At 39.7% G+C, this 23,556-nt stretch overlaps 1 protein-coding gene across 2 annotated transcripts in view; it reads right to left on the bottom strand.

Annotated features, from left to right (window-relative positions):
- The window catches only part of LOC113678903 (dynein axonemal heavy chain 5), a 61,775-nt gene that overhangs the window by 19,332 nt on the left and 18,887 nt on the right, over nt 1-23,556 (bottom strand). For both annotated transcript variants that reach the window (XM_089214912.1, XM_027195820.2), the window contains exons 38-72: nt 23,416-23,534; nt 23,041-23,144; nt 22,265-22,460; nt 21,932-22,172; nt 21,154-21,353; nt 20,562-20,715; nt 19,742-19,905; nt 18,725-18,956; nt 17,905-18,042; nt 17,142-17,219; nt 16,622-16,768; nt 16,007-16,179; nt 15,497-15,587; nt 15,298-15,385; nt 14,659-14,846; nt 14,005-14,199; nt 13,665-13,742; nt 12,951-13,169; nt 12,513-12,653; nt 12,054-12,158; nt 11,405-11,592; nt 10,659-10,713; nt 10,428-10,541; nt 10,042-10,206; nt 9,408-9,524; nt 8,165-8,281; nt 7,517-7,651; nt 6,825-6,947; nt 6,010-6,405; nt 5,417-5,651; nt 2,979-3,127; nt 2,382-2,536; nt 1,521-1,674; nt 986-1,150; nt 386-574 (exon numbers count right to left, since the gene is read on the bottom strand). In XM_089214912.1, coding sequence (XP_089071038.1) covers nt 386-574; nt 986-1,150; nt 1,521-1,674; nt 2,382-2,536; nt 2,979-3,127; nt 5,417-5,651; nt 6,010-6,405; nt 6,825-6,947; nt 7,517-7,651; nt 8,165-8,281; nt 9,408-9,524; nt 10,042-10,206; nt 10,428-10,541; nt 10,659-10,713; nt 11,405-11,592; nt 12,054-12,158; nt 12,513-12,653; nt 12,951-13,169; nt 13,665-13,742; nt 14,005-14,199; nt 14,659-14,846; nt 15,298-15,385; nt 15,497-15,587; nt 16,007-16,179; nt 16,622-16,768; nt 17,142-17,219; nt 17,905-18,042; nt 18,725-18,956; nt 19,742-19,905; nt 20,562-20,715; nt 21,154-21,353; nt 21,932-22,172; nt 22,265-22,460; nt 23,041-23,144; nt 23,416-23,534 — 5,508 coding nt within the window. The remainder of the gene's footprint in view (nt 1-385; nt 575-985; nt 1,151-1,520; nt 1,675-2,381; nt 2,537-2,978; nt 3,128-5,416; nt 5,652-6,009; nt 6,406-6,824; nt 6,948-7,516; nt 7,652-8,164; nt 8,282-9,407; nt 9,525-10,041; nt 10,207-10,427; nt 10,542-10,658; nt 10,714-11,404; nt 11,593-12,053; nt 12,159-12,512; nt 12,654-12,950; nt 13,170-13,664; nt 13,743-14,004; nt 14,200-14,658; nt 14,847-15,297; nt 15,386-15,496; nt 15,588-16,006; nt 16,180-16,621; nt 16,769-17,141; nt 17,220-17,904; nt 18,043-18,724; nt 18,957-19,741; nt 19,906-20,561; nt 20,716-21,153; nt 21,354-21,931; nt 22,173-22,264; nt 22,461-23,040; nt 23,145-23,415; nt 23,535-23,556) is intronic.

Raw genomic sequence — 23,556 nt, 5'->3', positions numbered from 1 at the left:
AGAGGTCATGGGTTCAAATCCCGTACGGGCCTGAATTTTTTTCAGGTCCTATTTACAACTACTCGTTTCAGTAGTGTTCTTAGCTGCGAGGATCTCTTAATTTCATCAAGTTCTGAAGTCCACATGGCTTAAAGAGAGACTTTTCCTCTTATTGCTCTTCCAGTAATATTCTTCAGAACGTAAGAAGAGAAATAGACAAAATCAAAAGAGGGGAGCCCACCACAAGAGGAGAGCACAAATGATGATGATGATGATTATTGTGTATGTGCTTTAAAATATATCTTTATCATACATTCATCATTTATCAATTTTCATTCCAAAGCCATTCGCCAGATGTTTTTATCTTAACTGCAGTTACACATCTATCTCTCCAGCCGCAGCTTACCTGTATAACCCCCATTGTGTTGACGACAGCCAATTTTGTTTCCGCAGTGCACACAATTTCAAACGAGGACAGAAAGTGCGAGGCCACTGCGATCAACGCGTCTTTTGGCCAACGGCTAAACCAGTCCATTGTGCAACCGCTAAACAGTCCAGGAAATTTCAGTGAACGATTACGGAACTTCTCTCCAACCTAGAAGTATTTGTGTTTTGACATTGGTAAGCGGTAATAAATTCCAAAGTTACATTTGAAAAACGTTTGTACCAAGCTAAGAGCCGAAATATAACCAATGAAACCAAAAAAACAGTCACTTGGTCAGTTAGTCCATCAGTCATTCAATGAGCCAGTCCGTCTATTAGTGGGTCAGTCAGTCAGTCAGTCAGTTTGGCGATCAGTCCGTTGATTTGTTGATCATTCAATCGGTCAAAGAGTCGATTGATAAGTCTATACGTCCATTAGTCAGGCAGTCATTGAGTCAGTCGGTCAACCTGTCAATCAGTCGGACAACCAGTGATTAAATTGGTTAGAAGACCAGTTTATCAGCACCTAATTCTCGGTCAGAAAAGAAGCCAACAAGCGGACAAAAACAGACAATGTCCTTACCGGTGAAAAGCAAAGTACAACATGTAGGTTGTTCTTGACGCGAGTGATGAAGTAGTCATAAAGATTTTCATTGGTTGGCGGTCTCCTCGGGTACTCAGCCTTCATTACACTGATAAGATCCTGAGTGATCTCATCGATCTCGTCTCGAGCAAACAGGTTAGATACCTTGGGTTGACAAAAATAAGACTGTTAATACCTTCTTTTAACTCTTCCCTAAGGTGTCACAAACTGGCCAGTTTGTAACGTCAGTCAGTTTTTTTTAACGCCAGTTTGTGTGTTTGTTATAATCTGGAGTAAATATTTCTAACAGAGACAATAATTTCGAAAAGAAAACAAGTTGGGGCTCAGAGGAGTGCTAAGTGAACATTTTGCTCCATTATTATTGACGATCGGTCTTAACAACGTTTTGCGAGAGCTAAACGTGTTTCGGAACGGACAGTGCATCAAATATTCACAACTGAAAAGGTTTCGTCGAGGGGCACCTTGAAATTCAAAGCGAAGTTTTCCCAACGCTATCTCCTGATGGAATACGAACCTCTCCTGACGCTATCACGTTATTCATGTACTCCAAAAATCCTTCGTCTTTTATTTCGTTGTCTGTGAATATAAAAGTAATTCCTTTTCCCTGATGTCCAGCAGTCCTGTACAGTACTTTGAGATCATCCATCAAGTTTGAGACATTGTAGGACCTACAGAAAGAAGACTTTAATTATACAGAGATTACTCACAACTTGCTTTGTTTTGGGTACATTAGCGCGCACTATCCAGTGGAAGGCAAGAAAACTTCAGATCTCAAAAGTGTAAATATCTCTTTCAAAAGAGAAATATAATCGTTTGACTCACGATCTGGTCATTTCGATGTGGAGTCGCGATCCACATCCGAATGTGTCCACATCGTGAGACAAACAATCATATTTCTATTTTGAAAGTGTTACTTACCACGACGACAAACCACAACCTATATTACGATGTAAATATCATATCATTACTGTGCGGGCAATAACCTGAGGAACCAGTTATAGACCGACCCGTAGAGTTAGAAGAAAAGTCTTACAAAAGATATAGGAGGTTTCAGTAAACAAACGCTTGACGTCTTGTCGTAAAAGAGTTATGTCCGAAATTGTGGGTAGATTGTTAGCTTGTAGAAAGGTTAGAGACAACGGAGATATTTTCTTCAATCTTGATCAGCAACAAATATTTTATTACAAATTTAGTCGGGGTTGTGGAATGTTTCGTTACACTGACAATATACGAGACAAGAAGCTTAATGAAGCTTTCTTTCTGGAGTTATACACATTAGAATAATCCACCATTTGGCGCAGTCCTATTGGAAAAAATCGATCATCAGTCGCTTCTAGGAGAGCTGCATGTTTTATTTAATGCGAAAGTGTATTACCTTGTCAAGGTGATCTGAAAGATCTGGTATCCAGCGATGAATGAAGCGAGTCGCGTCAAACTTTGTTTTCCTGAACCTCCGACACCCACCAGCAAGGCGTTACCACGAGGGGTGCGAATGATACGTGAAATCTTGATAAGGTGTACCATGGCATCCTGAAGAAAATAATGAGAATCTTAAGTGAAAATTTAACACTCAGAAATTCAACGGCTGAAGTAAAATAAATACGATAATTGCTAAAGAGGGCGATAAAACAGCTTGAGGACGACTCGATACTAACAACTTAACAGTATCACAGTTCGAGAGCTTGCTGCACTGCCTGGAACACCCAGTAAACAAAATTTACCCAACAAAAGAAAGAATCATCAGAAGTCATTAAATTTCACCCTGAAAGATATGCTTTCTTACGCGGGCAAGGTTCGTGTGTTTTTTCTCAAACTGCGTCTTATTTTACTCAACACATTCAGCACTGTTCCTTTTGACACGCGCCGATAACTCTCTAAAAATCAGCCAACATGTGGTCTGGAATGCTGAAGAGACGTCGGCGAAATACCGCTGAATATTGTTGTGTTAAATCCAAGTACCCGAGCTTTGTACCTTGAAGAAGACAAGATCCATATTGCCTCCACGAACCACTTCATTATAGCTGATCATGAATGTTCCTAGTCGCTCCTTGAGAGTTTCCAATGTCCCGATGTGTTCATACACCTTTGGTGCTTCAAGGTCTGCATCTTCTGGTTCGTCACCTACAGCAGTTTAAACAGGTTAGAGGAACAATATTCAATTGAGAGTCGAGCGTAATTAAATATTGCATTGGTTTTACTTCAGTACTTTCTTATTGGTCCAGGAAATTCACACAACCCTCGTAACTAGTCAGATACCAGACTAGCGCGAATGGTCGCTCCCTTTTTTCGCGCTTGAGGCAATATACACGTTTTGACGTCTTTTCGTTGTTTTGCAAAGACCGTTGTTATTACTTTAGTTCAATTTTATTTTGAATTCACTCGCGAATCCCAGCACACTAAAATATAAAAACTCCTTCCATGCTATGGTAAACCTGAGGCATTCTAAGCTAGCTACATAAATCAATATATCGAGTTCTTAATCTCCTTTTCGAGCAGAAAAACCTGGATCAGACTGGTGAAAGATGACGAGAGCAAATCTTGTTTCCAATTTCATGTAAACGGTAAATCAAAAAAGATAAAAATGGCAGACATGAGAGAGTTAGAAGATTTAGCAATTGAAAGGTAACCAATACAGGGTAAAGAATTTCATTTGCATCGTTTCGAGGACAGAGAAAACTGGAGTCAAGCAATCTTGTTTTAAATTTTGAGGAAGAAAAGTGAAGATGAGCCAATAATCTCCGCAACAAAAGCAGAAGAGTAGAAATAACAAGTCCAAGTTAAGAGTGATAAGCTCCTAACTTCTTCCAACAATATCATCCCTGAATCAAACATTAAGGTCATGAGAATAAAGGAAATGATCACAAACTCAAGCACTTGATTGTTCAACAAATTCTCCTTATCAGCAGCTTAGAATTTAGAGAACTGTACAGAGAATATGCATACTGATGTTAGGATGGAAAGGGTTAAAGTGAGTTCAGTGCGCATTTGCAAACGGATTGAATAGATTTTAGGAGACATCTTCGATGAATAATTTGCTGAAGAGCACCGAGTGTTGCTCTCCTAAAGAATACTTAAAAGAACGACCATCGAGAAAGAAATACTACTCTATAAAGAGTAGGTAGGTTCACTACAGAATCCTGACTTGCTTTACTAAGGTACAGCTGTGCGTCAAAAATGGAAGAGAAACTTTTACAAGGGATAGGTGGGATTGGAAAAAATCGAAGAATTCCCCAGAAATGGACTTGGAAACGGTTTCCAATTCTCGTCTGGAATAAAGAAAACAGAGGGAGGAATACAGAAAGAAGAGGGATAAAAATAAGTGCAACAGTTATACCTGAGCCCTTAGGCCCAACAGAAGGTCCACCTGTTGATGAACTCTTCGGACCTTTGGGTTTCGCGGCTTTGCCTTCTTTTTTGTTCTTGTTATCTGTTACAATCAAAGCTGAAGAGCAGATAAGATTGAAGAGACAAAGCCTAGAACAACGAAAATGAAGAAACTTGCAAGCAAGTCAAGAGAATAGATTAGAATCCTGGTATTGAAAGTGACTTGAGAGAGAGGGGAAATAAGGGAGCCTTTGAGTTAAAGAACACTAGCTTAAGATTAAAGTACCAATAAGGAACACTTCATTGTAGAGATACATGCAAATCGAGTAAAAAGTTTGAGAAAATTAAGGTTCAGGAGAGGAAAAGGTAAACTAAGACATCAGGGCAACGATTATTGCAGGGAAGTCAATAATAAAACTGTCGCTTTCTATCAGCAGAAGCCTTCCATTCAGTAAGCTATCCTTTTTAGTATAGAAAAACATTTGAGGTGGCCCATTTTCTATCTGGAATGGGTTTGATGGGAAGTTAGGTAAATGCAGACTCTAGCCAGGTTCCACCTGTAAGGATACGAATTCACAGTTCTTATTCCTTGCTCCATCTACAAGGAAGCTAGATCACACGGTTTTAGATCAACTTACACAACCAACTGGTCATAAGGAAAATTCAAAAAGGAAAAATAAAGAAGAGACATTGGTAGGAAAACTTTGGATCACATGCGAAAACTTCAGCATGCTCGTTGGCCGAAAACACGTCAATTTATCCCAAACAGAGCAGAAAGTGGAAATTGAGTACAAAAAGTTGACATCAAATTCATTGACAAGCGATTACCAATACAAATTGCAAGTGGATAAACGTTAGTCCCACTCACCACAGTCCCACACCTGGGGCGTCATTAAGAATGCTAAGAAGTCGTCCCTATTTATTATGTAGCCATTATTTTGCAAAGGAAAAGTGGTTGTACTGATGGAAATCGTATAGACCGGGCCAAAATGTGTTGCCACTGTTGCTGGAACCAAGACTTAAATAGTGTTATACACTTTGGAAATGGTAGTAATTGTCTGGGATTGCTTGCAGATTTTTCCTTACCAGTTGGTTCTGGGGCATCTCGCATGAAATCCACAAAATAAGGTTCTGCCTCCAACAGGCCGCTAGTCTCAGCGTCAAAGTCTTCTTCCACAACCTGCTTGATGGCCTTTTCGAACCAATCTTTATCCTGCTGATTCGTGAAGCGGTCGGCAATGACTCTGTTGCACTCGTGCTTCCAAAGGTTAAGAAAAATTGTGGGAGTGGTCGCAACCTCAGATGTCACAGTAAGCATGCCCTGTTCAAAAAAAATCAATTAAAAAAGTCAGTTAATTAATTAAATGATTAATTGCCTGGTATAACACTTGATTGCTTGATTGCTTCCATGCCTCAGTGCATTGTTCATTGATTGAGTGGCTGATTGACTCGCAGGCCTAAAAACAGGGGTACGAACCGACGAACGACTGCTTGATTCAAGTTCCCTTTTCAACCAATCATTTGGCAAACAAAAAAGTACGGTTAAACAAAAAGTACGTTAACTTATTGTGTTACTGGCGCCTGTATTGTTTGCAAGTCTGACGCACGTATTTTCACACCGGACGTGATGGGAAAACTGCGAAACTCGTAAAACAAGAATTCACTTGTTTAACTCATACCTGCCAAATTCTACTGAGATCTCGCAGATTGAAGATGTAGTGAAACTTGGCTGGCGTGGGAAGCATTTTAATCTTCGTTTTCTGCCAAAGCTTCCTCGTGCTTGACACCAAAGGATTAACCATCTTCTGCAGCTCTGCGGGGAATCCCCGCTCGGTGTTAAAGTAGCCACTACCGATGGAACTGAAGATCTTGTCGATCGAAGCATTTGCGGGAAGCGTACAGTTCAAGATGGTAAACTGACGTTTCAGGCGGCTTGGAATGTCATTGCGGCCTCCTCCTGGTTGAATCATAGCTGCCACGAACTGAATGTCAACTATGCTGGTGAAATCACCGGGTTTGTCAAGACTGTAAAAACCTTTCATCTCCATTACTTGTCGAACGATTTCATTGGTAATCTGAAATCGTAAAACTTAATCAGCCAAAACCTCATGAATTAAGCAGATAAAGAGGTAACAGAAAGCACTAGTCGCTGTCTGATTTCTAGAGCTAAATAACAAGGTATTCAATTGTTTCAGCTTAACAAAAACTTGGTAACAGAGGAAATGGTTAAATCTTAAAGTTCCTGTTTACATTGACAAAAATTATGTTCCATCAGCACTAAATTGTCCATAAATGGAACTGAGAATTAAATAAATTCATTCCGCATCTATATCCTCATCCCCTCGCATCCCGTGATGGATAATCAGACAGATGACCCCTCGTTGATTTTTCTACATGACGATTTTCAACAGCAAGATTTTAAGGAGACAGGAGACCACCTTCCTACATTTTAGACAAACACTCCTGATTCTAAAAGAGAGTAAAAGTAGGTTACCTGGTCTCCCCACTCGTTAATGATTGGCATGTTGATGTCATCAACAAACACTGTCATTTTCTTTCCTGCTGGAGGGCCGTAAGTTGTTCCCATTCGTTTGTCCACGTAGCTCTCGATAGTTCGCTACAGTCAATCAAGAGACAAAAACCGTTGGCAAAATACGTTCCTGTCTGGGGCACGTTTACGATGCAGATAACGAGTGCTCTATTTTACAGGGAAGTATAAATGTAGCTAAACAAAAATCAAGAAATAATTCAAAGATGACGGGAAAAGAAGATGTATTCCTTTCTTTCGTTAAACACCGGGTAGCTCAGATCAAAACACGATTGAGTTGACCCAAGAATAGTGTTTTAGAGATAATAATACATTAACCTCGTTCTACAACCTTACACACATTTTTACGCCAGACACACCCCCAAAATTGACGAGAAATCAATCCCAAATTAACTCCGAGTCGTAATTCAGCGCTGACCGCCTGTCGTAAAGGCGATCCAAGGACTGAGCCGATCTGGGAACCAAAGTGAAAATTCAAATTCATCTTGCACATAAAATTGAAAAAGCAGTAACAGTTTTGTTGCTGTCAGATATGGTCACTTTCAGAAATCCATTACGTAGTAATTCTACAGTGATAGTGATGTATGACTATTTGGCAGGTCATATATGGCCACTCAACAACACAAAACAAAACTTACCTGGAACATATTGGGTGTCGTTGCAGAGGAGAAATTGAGTGATTTGAAGAGCTGTTGTTCTGGGTCATATTTGTTACAGTAACCCTTCATCATAACTGTCTTAGCTGAGCCCTGTTCACCGATCAATAGCACAGCCTAAGAGGATTAAAAAAAAAATAGATGTTTTATATCTCAAATTTAGTCAATGGCCTACGAAATAGAACAGTACAAGGACAAGTTATGGTCCTGCACATGGACAAGTCGACTTTCGACCTTCGTGTCTGGTAAACGATATAAAGAACCACCAATAAACTACCGGAATACCGAACGTCAGACGCCAAATATTATAATTTTTCTAGTATAAGGCCCAACTAATTCTTCTACCCAGAGAAAAGTGTCATGTCTTTCTCTATCAAGGGCGTTGATGAAGAAATTTAGTAGCAGAAGAATAGTGTAAAAAAGGGGATTATGTTCTCCATGTATGAATAAAAAAAAAAGCTCAGGCCATCGAAACTTTAAGAGTTGTCCAATCTCTGGTGCCTAATTAATACCCTGGACAACAGCTGGATCCGTAGACTATTCTGACAATCTAACTCCTGTTAATAGGAATATAAACGATATTAACAAAATAAATGTTTACATCGAAAATTGAAACTGAAGTATAGTTACCTTGCCCTGTTTGGCCAAAGCGTGGATAAGGTAGTCAGTTCGAGTGTTATCCACATTAGGAACCAAAATAGAAGCGTACTCTGGTATGGTAGTCTTCGGATATTCATAGACAGGAACCTACAAAAGAATCATAGCAGTAAGTCATAACTTGGGAAGAAATAAAATTACCGCGCTAGTGAAAAAAATATTCTTTCAAGGGCAATGCAACAGGACAAGTAACTGATAACGAAGAAGCGAAAAAGGTCGAGTAGAGGCCATCCAGTATACCCTCCTGCCGATATTCTCGCTAGGAGAAGTTTCACTGGAGAACTTGAAATCGGTACGTAAAAGAGGGCAAGGTTGTGTTTGCATGAAATGCAATGATAATCTGATCGTCCATAGAGCCATACAAATTGAACACAAATGTCTGGAAATGAACACTGATAAATGAGGTGCATATGACTTAATACTTCACAGTCTTATACCCCGTTCACACCATCAAAACATGTTTAATTAAACAAAGTTTAATGAAACCATGCTTAATTAAACATGGTTAACTGATCAACCCGTTCACACCGAACAACAAGAGCTGCCTCGCGTTCGTGTAATTGTAATTGACGTAAAGTGTTACAACATCATACAGCCACAACATTTAAAACGTAAACAAAATGGTAGATGGGCGAAATATTGTGCTTTTGTTTTGGTAAACACGGAGAGAAGAAAGCCAGCTTCTTCTTTGGTGTGGCATTTCCCGTCTTGGCGCATTCGTCCTTGTAGCTTCTATAGGCGCTTATCAGAGTGTGAATTCGTGTCTTGCAGCTGCCGTCGTCTCTGTCTTCATAGCCTGCAGCTCGAAGATATGCCGCAATTTCTAACCATATAGGCTTTTTTCTTATGCATGATTTTAGCTGGAGTTGGATATTCTCGTCTCCCCACTTTTCAAGTAACAGGAGGGTTTCTTTGTGCACCCAAACTCTTCCGCGCGTTTTAGTTTCTTCAGCCATTTTGAATGTGTTTTATTAAACACGATTGTTAAAGTACCTCGCGAGGTAGTTTTGTTAAACACGGTTTTAGACGTGTTTTGATAAACGCGCCCGCAGTGTGAACGGCTAGTCTTATTAAATCTGCTTATCAAAACAGATTTTAAACATGTTTAAGCTCTGGTGTGAACGGGGTATTAGTGTGTCACGTGACCTGACCTGTTGACGCCAATGACACAACAGGAAAATGTTAGGATTCGTGATATGTGGTTGAAAAAACTGACCCTTTGTGACCAATGTTCCCATTCTCCTTGCTCGTTCACCAGATATTCAAAAATTGTGTCTTGTCCTTCAACTGGAGGTAAATTGAGGCTACCTTTTCCACTCAAAAATCCTTCCATCTACGAAAAGAAATACAGAACTATAAACATCAAACCTCAATTATGTCCCTCAGTGTGAATGACACCAGAGAAACTAATTAGCTGACACAAGAAGCTGATGAGCTCAAGAACTGAAAAACTTTTTTCGCAGAAATTAGCACTTGCATAGAAGAAAAACCTTTGAACCCCAAGGCATACAGTGTTTTGGTTTTCCATCTGTATTTAACATCTCAAATTGTAGCCACACTCGTTCCTCTCTCGTATCTTTACTAGTGTATAGGGAACCGCATTCTTAAAACTTCGTTCCTTTTAAAGCTGATTAGGATCTCAGCTATTTGAAGCTGACCTTAGTGCGGAATACCAATTGTAGAATGCTAAGTATTCGGGGAATGCAAACATTCAGTAGCTTACAACGTCGGGAACGACAATGCTATAATTCTGCAGTATTGAAACATTTGTCAAGAAGATATATCATTCGAAAATTATAAATAGGGGAAAGTGTTATGCTAAATCATTTAAACTCGTTGCACTTCGTTACCTTCTTACGATCTTCAAGCTCAAGAAGAGCTCCGACACTCCACATGAGAGAAAACACAAACAGTTTTTCCAAATGGCTCGCATCGACTTGTTTTGGGGCATCCTCGCCCGGAATCAAACCTTCAAGAATGTTCATGGCTTGAACGATGTTGTTACACTCAAGTACCTGTATGAAAAAAAAATTAATAAATAAATAGACGAGAGGGAATAGATGACTTACTTTGGCTGAGGTTATGCTAGCCATTTGCTTGGGTAAATTTCTTTTCCCACCCCACGATGAGGCAAAGTGGTGAATGTGATCGAACCTTGCGAAGCAAAAAGGTCTACCCGTAATTTTAAACACTGTAAATCAAGCGCTTTACGCACAGAAACTGAAGTGTTACTTACCTCCATCTTTGGCACACAATTCTGAATAACAAATGTCCTCAGTTCATCGAACACACTCTCAAACAGAGAGAAGAGGACATCAGCCTCGAGTTGAGGACGTGTGTTTAACCATCCCTAGTGATGAACAATCAGAGTTACGATCAACTTAGAAGAGTTCCGAACCACTAAAAACGTCTTATGATAAATAAAGTCAAAATGTAGTGTTAAAAGAGATTAAACTACACAGCTAACCTGTAAAATAGGTCTCCAATCCAGCGCAGATGAACTCATATAAACCATACCATTTCTGTGCAAGAGAATGTAAGAATGATGGAATTGTTGATAACGTAATGCAATGACAAAGCAATCTCAAACTGAGCGTCGAAAATAATTCGCGATTACATGGGCGTTTGTTTTAGAGTGATTTTCAGTAGCGTGTTGAAAATAATCCGGCACGGCATTGGTTTTGCTTAACTTCGCTCTGTGATTGGTCCAGAAAACTCGCACCACTCTCTCACTCAACAAGTGGCAAGCCAAGAACCAATCACGACTTTATCGCTTGCATTTAACTTCCTGCGCTTTGGGCAGTTTGGTTGTTTTTATTCTGAATTCTCATGGGCTCTAAAAGGTAATTTCCTCACCTCTGATGGCCGTTGTGATGATTTTGGGTTTGGTTTTATGGCACTCGATCGAAAAGCGCTCTTCTACGCTCTGTAATTAGCGTGGAAATTCACGCCTCCTCCCGGGGAAAATCAGATGAAAATTAAGACAAATCGCAACTTAGTCCCGAGCATTTTCCCTCACTTCAGGAAGTTTCTCGTCTTCATTTTGAGCCCTTGGCGGTTGCTTGTGATATTTCTTTTATTTTGATTGGCCGTTTTGATTGCTTTGGTTTTGTTTTTGCGACACTCAGTCGAAAAGCGCTCGAATAAAAAATGTCACAAAAGCTACTAACTTCTCATTACAGTAAATTTCCCGAAAGCGGATTGTTGTTTTACCTTGAAACCGTGGCAGGTGAAGCGTTGTCAATGTTATGGGGTTCAAACACAACCTTGCAGTTTGGCGCCATTGGAATTCGATCACCATTAGCCAGGGTTAGTGTTTTGTTGTCATCCAACACACTGTTCAGATTTTCAATCCAGATAGCGTCCACAGGACCGTCTAAAACAATCCATATATGCTCTCCCTAGCAAAAAAAAAAAGGCACAGTGATATTTGAACGTTAAAAGGAAACATTAAGTTCACCTCTAAATAGTATTTCCTTTTTTATCGTGGAGGTAAACATATCTTAAAAAAGTAGAAAAAAAAACTCAAGTTAATTAGACTATCGATGGTTTGCAACATCATCTTAGGAAAGATTGCCATTTCGGTAGGTTTAGTGAACAGATGTTCCAACGGCACGCTTAGGGGAGCTTTTGTTTGCAGTTTATATATGGTTTGAAAACCCAAGTTGACAAGACGACAAATGAGTAAACTGAAGTCCGGGACGAGGAATCAAATAGTGTAACAGACGTTCGAAGCATGATTTCCTATGTGGCATTTTGTACAGCATTCAACAGCGCTTTACAGTTTAAGAGAAAAGTCCGAGGTTTTAATCACTCCACATCATGCTAGACAAAAAACTCCACTTTTTGCATAAATACTTACTTTCTTTGCCCTTAGGGTTCGTCTCCAAAGCGTGGAAAAGATTCCGTCGGTCCAATCATTGGTGGAGACATCCAGTCGACCAAACATTTGAGGGGCAGTGATTGCCTGACGAGAAAAATAAACGTTACACATGACCGTAAGCGCTACATTTGACGAAACGTCAAATTTCTCCGATATCAACAATAGTACTCAAACATTCTTGCCAACAACAGCTTCTTGGTCCTCTTAGTGTTAAAAGAAATGCATGAACCTCTATGTTCATTCAGCAAAACCCAGGTCCTGTGACGCACACGAACCAGGTAAATCGTCAGACTGTGAGAGTTCGACCGTTAACCTGGTAGGGCAAGAATCCTGTTTCTCACAATTCTCCACAGTGACACTCGCCAGTAACGAATGTCTAAAAAAAAAAATTTTAGTGAACATGATAAATCAGTGAGCAGAACGTAGTTGTCTTGTTACCTTAGGATTCATGCGGTACTCTTTGTGCGGTGCACCACACTGTGTCATGGCTTTCATCAGAATGTTTATACATTTGGTCTTTCCAGCACCACTGGGACCCAGGGCCATCATACCATGACGGACGCGCTGAGTTTCATAGAGCTGGTGAGCAGAAGGACACAGTTAACTCCACGTAACATTGTTAAATACTACTAGGAAAAAGTATCATATGGTGCTGTGTTAAGCCAACTCCGAGGGTATGTCCAAGTAAAAATTGTTTCAGCACCTATAAATCCTCCACTTTAAATGAACCACGAAATCGTTTGTGGATTTCAAAAATTCAATATAAAGTTTTTATAACGTTGTTTGCAATTCAGGTCAGTAATTCTCCATGTTTCCGCTACTTTGATCACCTGAAAAATTGTTTACTGAAGTATCATTATAGAAAAAATGTAAAACCTGAATCAGTTTGAGTGTCCATGGTGCGTGATTGACAAGTTTAACTTCCTCGACAGCGTCAGCAATGGCTTGTTCAATATCCGGGTATCCTGCTTTGTCTAGAGTAAGGCCTGGGAACAAGTCATCAATCAAACTCATGAAGAGTGGTTCATCTTCGTCAACCAGCTTGCTCAAGTTCATGTCACGCAACACTCGCATCACAATACGATCTTCACTATCCTGTTAACGGAGGAAAACAAGACTATCAGTATAAATTGGTTTCGTAAGAAGAAGAGAAACAAAAAACTAATGGATTTTAATTTCAGAATATGAGGTCACGACAGACCAAAGTTTAAAGAGCTGCTATCAAGGAGAGTTTAGTACAAAGAGGCGTTATTCGGGGGTGATACTCAATGACAATAGTAGTAAAGGAAAAAAGGCGAGTTATTAATACTAATGCGATAGGCAAATTCGCAGCCGACGACAAAAGCCATTAAGTTTGACCATGGTGCGAGTATGACATGCGCAAGAATGTATTTTCCCTCGCGAGGGTCTACGCTCACCCGCTCCTCTTAAACACTCACGCAAGAAACGCGCGCTACGGATCCACGCACTTATCCAAGCTGTTATTACGTACAAAGGGTAACCAACCTAAGTAACTGTCGAAGCATGCATACCCTAGAAAATCGACTTATTGAATGATGATAAAAGAGATAGAAGTGGAAAGCACATTACCTCAGGATTGGCTCTCTTCACTGCTCCAAGAGTCCTGAGCACAGACAAAATGTTCCGAAGACCGAAATCGTAATGCACCTGGGGTTAAGAGCAACAAATTCAGAAGTGACAAGTTATGTTTAAAATATTTCTCGACGTGTATCTTGCTCGAAATACCAGTACATTTTAAGTCCACGCAAGTTAAAAGTCAAATAGAAGGTTAACAGATGATTTCGTTCAATAACTGCGATCTTAGTAACGAAAAGACTTACACTCCTTTTGTGTTGGTAGATATCACCAGCCTGTTTGCCAAACAATGCAAAACTTTATTGAAACAGTAAAAAAGAAACATCAGACAAACCTGTTTGGTGAGCTGTTCCTCGCACAGTTTATACAAAGTGAAGAATTTCTGGGATAAGTTGATATTTCTGATAAAACCACTGGCAGCAAGCTTGACACGGATAATGATCTGTCTGTCAGGTACCATCATCGCTACTGTGCGGAACATGATCTTCAAATTTTCTGGCAGCTCTTGGCGCCCGGCATAGCCTGGGTTCTATTCAAACAGTCAGAAAATTACTATTATCTGCTGTACCAGAAAAACAAATGACGTGCAGTTTTGGTCACAAACGTTGCTAGCTGCCAAACCAAAATATGACATTTGACCAAGAGGAATATATCCGAGAATACGTGGTGCATAAATATTGTATTCCTGGCATGGCCCATAAATTAAGCCAGAAAAGAGAGGATAGCTTCAGTCCAAATTCTATCATATTTCATCATGTTTCCCTCCAAACCATATCCCAATCAAAATCTTGCTCTCATCTATGGGCAATCAGTAGCTAGCGTGCTCACATATTATTTCTGGGAAAGGGGGCGGGGAAAGTTTAGGAGAAGGAACACTAAAGAATGAACGATAAGTTGGATCAATGACAAATTTTCATTTTGTCTTCATTTTATGGAAATATCCCAAATATTTTTACTCGATATGGTTGTATACTGTCCTCACACTTACCATGGTCAAAAAGATACCGAACTCTGGATCCATGTCAACTTCATCGCCATCCGTGAAGACAAACATCTTTTTCCTCTCTTTCTTGCACGTGAGCACAACGTGAATTTGTTGAGCGGCCACGGACAGTACAGGTAGCTCGATGCGGTTGAACTCATCGAAACAGCCCCAGCTTCCAGACTGCGCCAAACCTGATAGAATGAAGAAAAACATCAGTTATTTAACCCAAATCACGTCAACTTGCGCCCTAAATGGCCCTAAACCAGCATGAAGCTGAACTAGGCCAGTCTTGATAAATAATGCCGATTATATAAATAACAAGCTTGAAAAATTTAGCCTACATTTTTCGAGGTGCATAAAACGTCACTGTGAGAATAAATAAAGAAAAAACAATATCAAGAGGATAAGTATGATGGCAAACGGCAAAACTAAAATTGAACTTATTGCGTTAATTCTTGCAGTTTATCTCACCCGTAAGTTGAATATTTCCATTACATGAGCAAATAAGAAACTCTAATTTTTTTCTACCAGATAGATTTAAACATTAGAGCAAAAGTGAACGAAATCAGAATTCATTTTTCGCCATTTGTTGTTCCCTTAAACGTCATTCTTAAACTGACCAACAGACAAGAATAAACGTACCTTTGTAGATTCGACCCAGGCCACGGTAGTCCATCTGATCCGAGCAGTTGAAAACGACTACAAATTTACCCAAAGCTTTGCCCATGTCCTATAACAAACATCAGGTACAATTGTTCAATGACACTGACATTCCTAATAACTAACTTTTAAACTTTCTTCATAAGCCAATGAAAAAACAATATCCTCTTTTAGGTCTCACCTTAGTTGTCTCTGTCTTTCCAGTACCTGCCGGCCCTGCAGGGGCACCACCCATTGACATTCCGAGGGCCTGGGCCAGAGTGATGTAACACCTAATTTAGAGACAAAAAAAGCGTTCGTGAACGACATACAACACTTTGCTGAACAACCAAGGTTATTTTTGCAAATAGAATGAGAGAGATGGCAAGTTTTGAGCTCGGTAAAGGTCATTATTTGTTTACGAGTAACTGGAAAGATCATCAAGAAATTCTCTTTTGTAATTGATTAAAGCGCTTGGCCACCGCTCCTTGACCCGAAGATAACCATACCCACAGCTCGCACCTTCTCGCGATTTGGAGTCCATCCGCTGACCATCACACCACAGGCCCGACATCGATAAACCAGTGCTTTAGTTTCTTACAAACATTATTTTTTTAAATCTCAATAATTTGTCGGAGCGAAAAAAAAAGAGACAGCGATGGAAAAGGTGCAAAGATTCTTTGAAAAGAAAAAAACTTATATCTATACTTACCTGTCAGTCAAAGGCGTAATGACAAGTCTGTCGGTACATCCCAAGAATTCATTTTGATAAACAAAATCCACATCAGTTATGGACACCACACACTCGTCAGTCTCCTCACGGAAGTAGAAGCGTGACTGTTTCAGCCATTCAAAATCTGTCGGTACCTTGATATTCTTGCGGCACTAGTGACAAATTAATGGAATAAAAATAAATCATATATATCTTGATAAAGACTTCTTCGCAGCAGTTGTTCGGTTTTACTACACAGCACGTTATCTCAGAGAGAAACGGGTTGAGCTACAAAACACACTGTGTGACATGACCATCCAACAAAAAACCGTCGAAGAACACTAATCCATTTATGGTTGACTCCACTCGTAAACTCACAAGCTAAAGACGTGGCGAACCATTTGACGACTTTTTTGGGGGTATAAGATTTTCTTTCAATTTTCCTTTTTTTTCAAATTTAATAAGTTTCAAAGAATTGAGGAAATTTTACCTTTTTCGGTCTTGTTCACCACGTTAATGATAGTTTGTAACTTTTTTCAATTGCGTTTTAATCTGGATATTAATTACATCCTTACAAATCAATTTATAAAAATCAGCTAATGAATTCATACTTACCAATTCATCAAAAATGTCCCTTTGATGAACATGAATGGTGACGAGAGTTTCAAACTTGACACGTTCCACTTTGGTCAGTTCCTGCGTGGTTACCTCGATCAACTCGTTTAACATGTTCAGGAAAAACTGGTTCCTTTCATCCATGATCTACGAAAAAAACACAGCGGCTGATACATGACACAAGTAGGTGGATTTAATTTTATTTTTACTACACAAAATGCGTTGTTAAGGGGAATGCCCCATGGAGATATATATTTTTTAAAAAATCAATAATCCGCTTGTGTAACTGACAATTCTCGCGTATCTGGAAATTAAAAACTTTTATGTTTAGTTTTTTTAATAAGATGATGTGCTTCGACTTTTCAAACGGGTATAAGTTTGCTACCCTTAATGGAAAAATTACTTAGAAAAATAGATGCAGTAGATTAGCCGTTGCGACACTGTGATGACCGAGATGCCTTGATAAACAACATCAGTGCTCAATTTAGTACATGACGCCCATACACTGCATAGTTCTCACCTTTTTGTTGGATTTAGCGTAAGTCAACGAGTCTTCAGCATCTCTAGTCCAAATCATCTGGATTCCAAGCAAACCGACCTTTTATATAAAACAAAAGCAATCATGTAATAATTACACTCAGTACTAAAAGATTCGCAACGAAACCCTGAGCCATCGCTCGCTACACCTAATTTAGTGAACAATGAACAGATAATAATACTATCGTCAATAATTTGACAATTGCTATGTCGATCCAACCATCAAAAACAATAAATCAAAACAGTCGAACAACAGCAAACAGGCGACAAAATATGTCTGCCACCTAAAACAAGTGTCACTAAAATTGAAACCACAACGAAATAAATTGATAGATAATTAGGTTCGTTGTAACGCTATAGCGAGTTTTTCGCGTGTCAGTAAAGAAAGCTTCTGTTTTTCATCGAATTTTCACTAAATACAAAGTAACTTTACTTTGTCTCTTAATAATGTACGTGAAAATAATATGCGCTTCTTATTGGCTGAAAACGAGTGCAATCTCGTGTAACACGAGTGCAAAGTTGTAACACGAAAGTAAATTACAAATAGCGCCCGCACCTTTCTGTGTTGTTTTTTGATGTAAATTATTAACAAGATATGACATGATTCCTCTTGTCATTTGGTGTAATAAGCACTTGTAAATTTTTCAAAGACTACAAATTGCATTTTACTAGTGCTTATTAACACCAACTTGCACTCAAAATCATGTTATTACCAATACTAATATCCTTGTAAAAATGCACCACACCTGTGCCGGGTAAGTATCCAAGAAATCTTTGAGCTTAAAACTAGGATCCTTGATAGCGATTGAAGCAGTTCGAATAACTGAATGCAATGAAGTCCCTGATTCTTTCAACAGTGTGTTTAGCCACACTTCCACGTTACCCTACAATTAAAGAGATACACATAATTATAAACTTTACATTCAAAGATAAAGAGCTTAATCTCGTGAAAATTTAGAGACGCGTATAACAGAAGTTTTTTATCTCTTTTTCTCTCTTTCTTAGCAGGGCCTACGTGTCCTGCAGCGCGCAGCATGAGCAAAGGTTTCTCCCGAAGGATGCTGTTCTCCCTAAAGGACTGCCCTTAAAAACTGCATTCCCCCTTTCCTTCCCTGCCCACTTAACTCCCAGCCAAGGACTGCCATCGACTTCCGGGGGCTTCCAAGGGCTGTCATACCGTCAAAATATTTACAACAATGGTATTTCAACAACTTTTGATGATATAAATTTCACTGGAACCAGCAGACAGATAGACAAAAGAAATTATCCTTGCTGATGGATCGCAATTTTAGCAATAGCAGGAAAGAAGCTTGGAAAAATTCAGGCTTCGACGGGATTCGTATCCGTGCCTCCCAGATACTAGTTAGGCGCCTCAACTAACTGAGCTACAACACAGAGAGTGCGGCATAGTCTTTTACATCTCTCGAACCCGCCACTATTACCTTGACATCGATAAAATTTTAACACCGAACAACTCATAGAAAAGTTACCAATAAGCACAGAAAAGAAGATCTCTTTAATCACTTTTTTGCTTAAATTCCAGGATGAAAATTTACAGTTACATACCTGAGCCATGACTGGGTTCTCCAAAGTAACAGACTCCCCTTCGCGCGAGTTGATGGCCAGAATTTTGTCATATTCCTTTTCGTGGAACGTGACAGTTTTCACGTTGTCGAACACTCCCAGCAGATGAGCCTGGATGGTATGAGAGTCGCTGGCCTGTCCCAAGATTTCCAGCAGGGCGGGGTCGGACACGAAGAAGAAACGTGGGAACACAAGTCGTTTCTTTTCAAGGTAGCTATGCGTTATCAAAAATGAAATGCCTTTAATATCAACATTTTGTCCTAAAGGTACCAGGAAAGATCGTGATATACAGCGAATCCCAAGGATGTGCTACCCAAGTATCTCACTGATACACGGCTTATCCTAATGGGAGATTTTCACAAAGCCACATTCTCCGGCGGAACATTCTATTTTCCAAATTTCTTACGGTAATTAATTCAATTTCATCTACTTCAATTTTATGATGAACTGTTTCACTGGCCTCTGGTTCAACTAAATGAGATATTCCCTAACTTATCTCTTCGTTTGTCTACAACATTTGTAAGTCTTCAAACAGTAATTGTGCATGGAAATTTTTTTGTATTTGCATGCACTTCATACGGAAACCTTGGCCCGTTTCTCGAAAGTCCTAGTAACTCAATGTAGGCCGGAAGCCAAATTTTCATTATATGGAATAGTACAAAGACTCAAGAACCCACCCAATCTGTTTCTTTTCTAGATATATCAATTTCTGAAATTTTAAACTATTCACATCTCGATCTTGAATGCTAACAACGCATACAGAAAACAGCTTTTCGGGACGGGTAACTTACGGGACGGGTAACTTACGGGACGGGTAACTTACGGGACGGGTAACTTACGGGACGGGAAGGGTCCCTTGGTGGTTAATATCAGAGATTAGTCAAACTGACGCAAAATGCCATTTATTCTCCTCTTCAAATAGAAAGGGAGAGTCCTTTTGCTCCAAAATTATAATAAACCCCCAGCCCCCTAATCATTACCCTTTTTCTCTCTCCTTACCCGCTCAGAGATTTCTGACAAATCTCAAGCTGTTCCAGAATGTGAGGAAGCAGTTGTCCAAGAGTGTCATCGCCCATGCAGCATTGCACTACGTTGGAGTTTTCGTGTGCTCGGCTCATGATCTTCACCCATGATTTGTCGATCTGACTGAAACGTTTCGCTTCCTGTGGGACGTAACAGAGCAGTGAGGTAGCTTTGAGCGACTGTCTCAGTACACAAATCATGAAGTAGTGACAACATTGAGGAGTTGAGGAAAGATTTTCGATCATTAGACCTCTACTGTTCAATATTTGGTCCTTTGTTGAACTGAATGAAACCGACGTTATGCTCTTTTTTACATCATTTCTAGCTGGTTATTGCTAACCTGATCTACAAGGACAAGGCTACCTTAAAACCACCACCCAAAGATTGATTTTCAATCGGAAGTGTCTACAGGAGTAGCAGGTTGGACGAACAGGAGTGACCTTCCAACCCAAGGCGTTCATTGAGGTCTGGCTTAACCTTTTAACTCGCATGAGTCATAAAGACAGAATTCTTCCTTTCAGTATCAGTACAATATCAAGCAGAGAAGTGATGAGAATAGAGAAAAATATTAATTAGGGGATTATTAGTTAATCCAATAGAGAAAAAATATCATTTTGGGGATTATTAGTTTATCCAATACCCAATTCTCCGAAGTAACAACATAAGAGTTGTATGGCAGACAGTAAGGAGAATTACTAATGAGATCCTGAGAGTGAAAGGGTTATCGTCATGTTTACGACTCTCTGAGCGCAGTAGAACGGCAAATGGATATTGGAACTCAGAACAAATAACAAACCTGAGGTAATTGTTTAGCGATGTCCCCACCAACAAAAACTGCCTCTAAGTAAACCCACAAGTTCTGCACCACAAGCCAGTTCTCGATAATCTCCGTGGATCCCGTTAGTTTTGCCACCCACTTTTGGATTTCAGCTTTGAACGGAGCATTGTACCTGTAAAAATGTGTACGCGGTAAAAAAACACCCAAAGAAATTTCGGTATAGGAATGCATAAAAATTACATAGAGAACAAACAAACTACTAAAGAAAAATTTAATAGCCGCTGTTAATTTCATAGGAGGGAAAAAGAGAATTTCCAGTGCTGTCATTAGATAAAGACTGATGGTAATTTATATATCATCTTAACTCCTACTCTCTTTTTTATGTTTTTATTTTTCCTTGCCCTTTTCAAGCCTTTGCCAAGCCCTCATTTAGTAGACAGTGGCGCGATACAAATGGAGAAGCGCGTGCGAAACTTCATTTCGTGTCGCTGGGCCGTAAAAGTGCGTTGCTGTTTACTAAATGGTAGTTGGGGGCAGTTCTCTAATCTCCATGGCTGCCATGGCTCTACTGGCCAAGATAGTCCTTCAAGTGGAAACAAAAGTAGCTTACCTGTTGCTCAGAAGAGAGCCAAGGATCATCAAACTGTCTTCCATTAAAGATACAATGTCAGACGTCTCGGCTCCTTTGAGGAGCAACTCGCCACGATTTTTGAAGTTTGAGAAAGAAAACACTTGTGTGCTCCATTCAGACACCACACCCTTCAACTTAAAGTCAATATCACGCTCTTTAACGGCTGCAATGCAAACATCCTGTAAGAAATAAAAAGAGAGAGGGGTATTTTTTCTTCTTATCACGAATGTGGGACAACAAAAAATACCCGAGTCCCCGTGAGGATTGGAACCTCGAAAATACGCTTAAATGCCCTACCACTAAGCTACAGAGATTCTATAGAAAGCTGAGCCTTAACGAGGCTCATGTATGACAATGGTCCTGCATACAGTTAGGATCAGCAATGTTGATAGCTCTGTGTGAGTAAAGAGCTAAAAAACCGTAAAGGAGTTATAACAACCATTAAAGGGACACCTAAACACAAAATTGAAGACGATTTCATTGGATTGAGTTTGGAGCAACGAGAACAAAATACGTCGGTCGAAATTTTTTAAAATTATGTTTCAGTTTGCTCCACTCTGTTGTAAAGCACGAAAGAGGTTTGGGGCAGAATTGACTGAGAAATAAAAGGTGTCTCTCTTCCTAACTTTCCCTACCTTTGAAGCAGCAGCTTCTGAATAAATATCGTTCGCAAAATAATTTGCGCACCAATCAAACCAATTCTCTCGAATCAAGTTCAATTGCCAGTGATGTAGTGTCGGACTAATGTCTCACATACCTCAATGTCTTCTTTGTTAGGTAACAGAGGTGCGCTCATCAGTTGTCTCAACTGGAACGTTTCCGATTCTACGTCAAGCGTGACACCAGTAATGGTTGAAATTCTTTCCCAATGTCTTTGTTTCATAGCCTTGTGCGCCATCATCTCGAGAAGAGGACAACACTCGCTGAAATCGTCAATGGTCTTCTTCAGATCCAGGAAGGCTTGCCACTCCTTGAGAGCTTTAGGTAGTTTACGAATCCTGTATTAAAAAGCCACAAACGATGAGTTCAAAAATGGTACGTGTTAATTCATGATTAGTTTCTTGGAAAAACCATGAATTCAACCGCTTACCTGTTCTGATATTCCAGCAGTTCGTTGTTTATCTTTTCAATGTCAATTTCTTGCCACAGGATATCATAATAGCCGTTCACGTTCTCGATGACAGCGTTGTACAAGCTGTAAAGCTTCTGAAGTAGTCCCAGTTCCTTTCGGATTCTCTGCAAGTTCGGATATTCGGTGACAGTCAGACCAAACAGCTCCTCGCCACCTTGAATGTAATAAAATCAAAATCGGGAATTAAAAAAAGAAAGAAAAAACACCAACAACAAAAACATGATAGACGAATATATCTTTTCAGCAATTGCTCATTTGGAAAACTTAGTCATAGCACTCCTGGCTGTTACGCCTGCCTAAAATTTTAATTAACAAGTTTCCATTGGGCGATTCTATAGAGACGCGGTAGATAGGTAACTTAAGATCAAAAGCTGAATTATAAATGCATTTTGGTTAGTTTTAACCATTGGAGGACTGACGCATAGATGCTCTCACCTTTAACAACATTTGCAACTTTATCATATGAAACGAATAGAGCATCAGTGACGCACTCGACTGCGCCTCGTGTGCCACTTTTTTGTCCTCACCACATTTAAACGTCATTTGTGATCTGTTACAATTCAGACGCACGACAACTTGGAATCTATTTTTCTACTTTAGTGCGGTTCGATCACATTGTACATGACATACTGAGCGGAAAAAAAAAAGATCACACGGCTATCAGTCATTACTGGCGAGATCAAGCTGATTCTCAAGATCTCACTTGAAGTCTGTTCCAAAAATCATGAACTTACCCGAGTATGTTTCATACTTTCTCCAAAGCTCATCAAACCGAGCCTGGAAAATTCCCAGGCGATCGCTGGCTTCCCTTGGTGGAATCCCAGAAACCATGGGGCCTCTAAAATACAACAGAACATAAATTTTACGCTTTCAATGAAACGCCAAACGTTTTTTTTTTTCAAAAATAACGCCAAATCTTGAACAAAACCTTCGATGAAAAATTGTCTAGCAAAGCTTTTATTAGAGGAGGCCAATTTTACTCCACGGAGCGACTGCGGAAATGTTGCCTTTCAAGAAAAAATTACAAAGGTTGCTAGTTATTAAGAAACCTCTCCGGGATCGCAAAATTTCACGGTATGACAGAGCCGTTACCCGCCAGTCTCACTTACTTTTCGTTGTATTCCAGAACAAATGTTGTAACCATCGCTTTAAACTTTTCCACACCATCCAAGAGATCCGACTTAAATGTGGGTTGGATCTGCAGCAGGTGACTCGCCACAGTACCAGCCTATTAAAAGTGACAAAGAGAA

Source organism: Pocillopora damicornis, chromosome 8, assembly GCF_964200805.1.
Source record: "Pocillopora damicornis chromosome 8, jaPocDami1.2, whole genome shotgun sequence".
Taxonomy (NCBI): domain Eukaryota; kingdom Metazoa; phylum Cnidaria; class Anthozoa; order Scleractinia; family Pocilloporidae; genus Pocillopora; species Pocillopora damicornis.
This window is presented reverse-complemented; position numbering and strand designations above follow the sequence as displayed.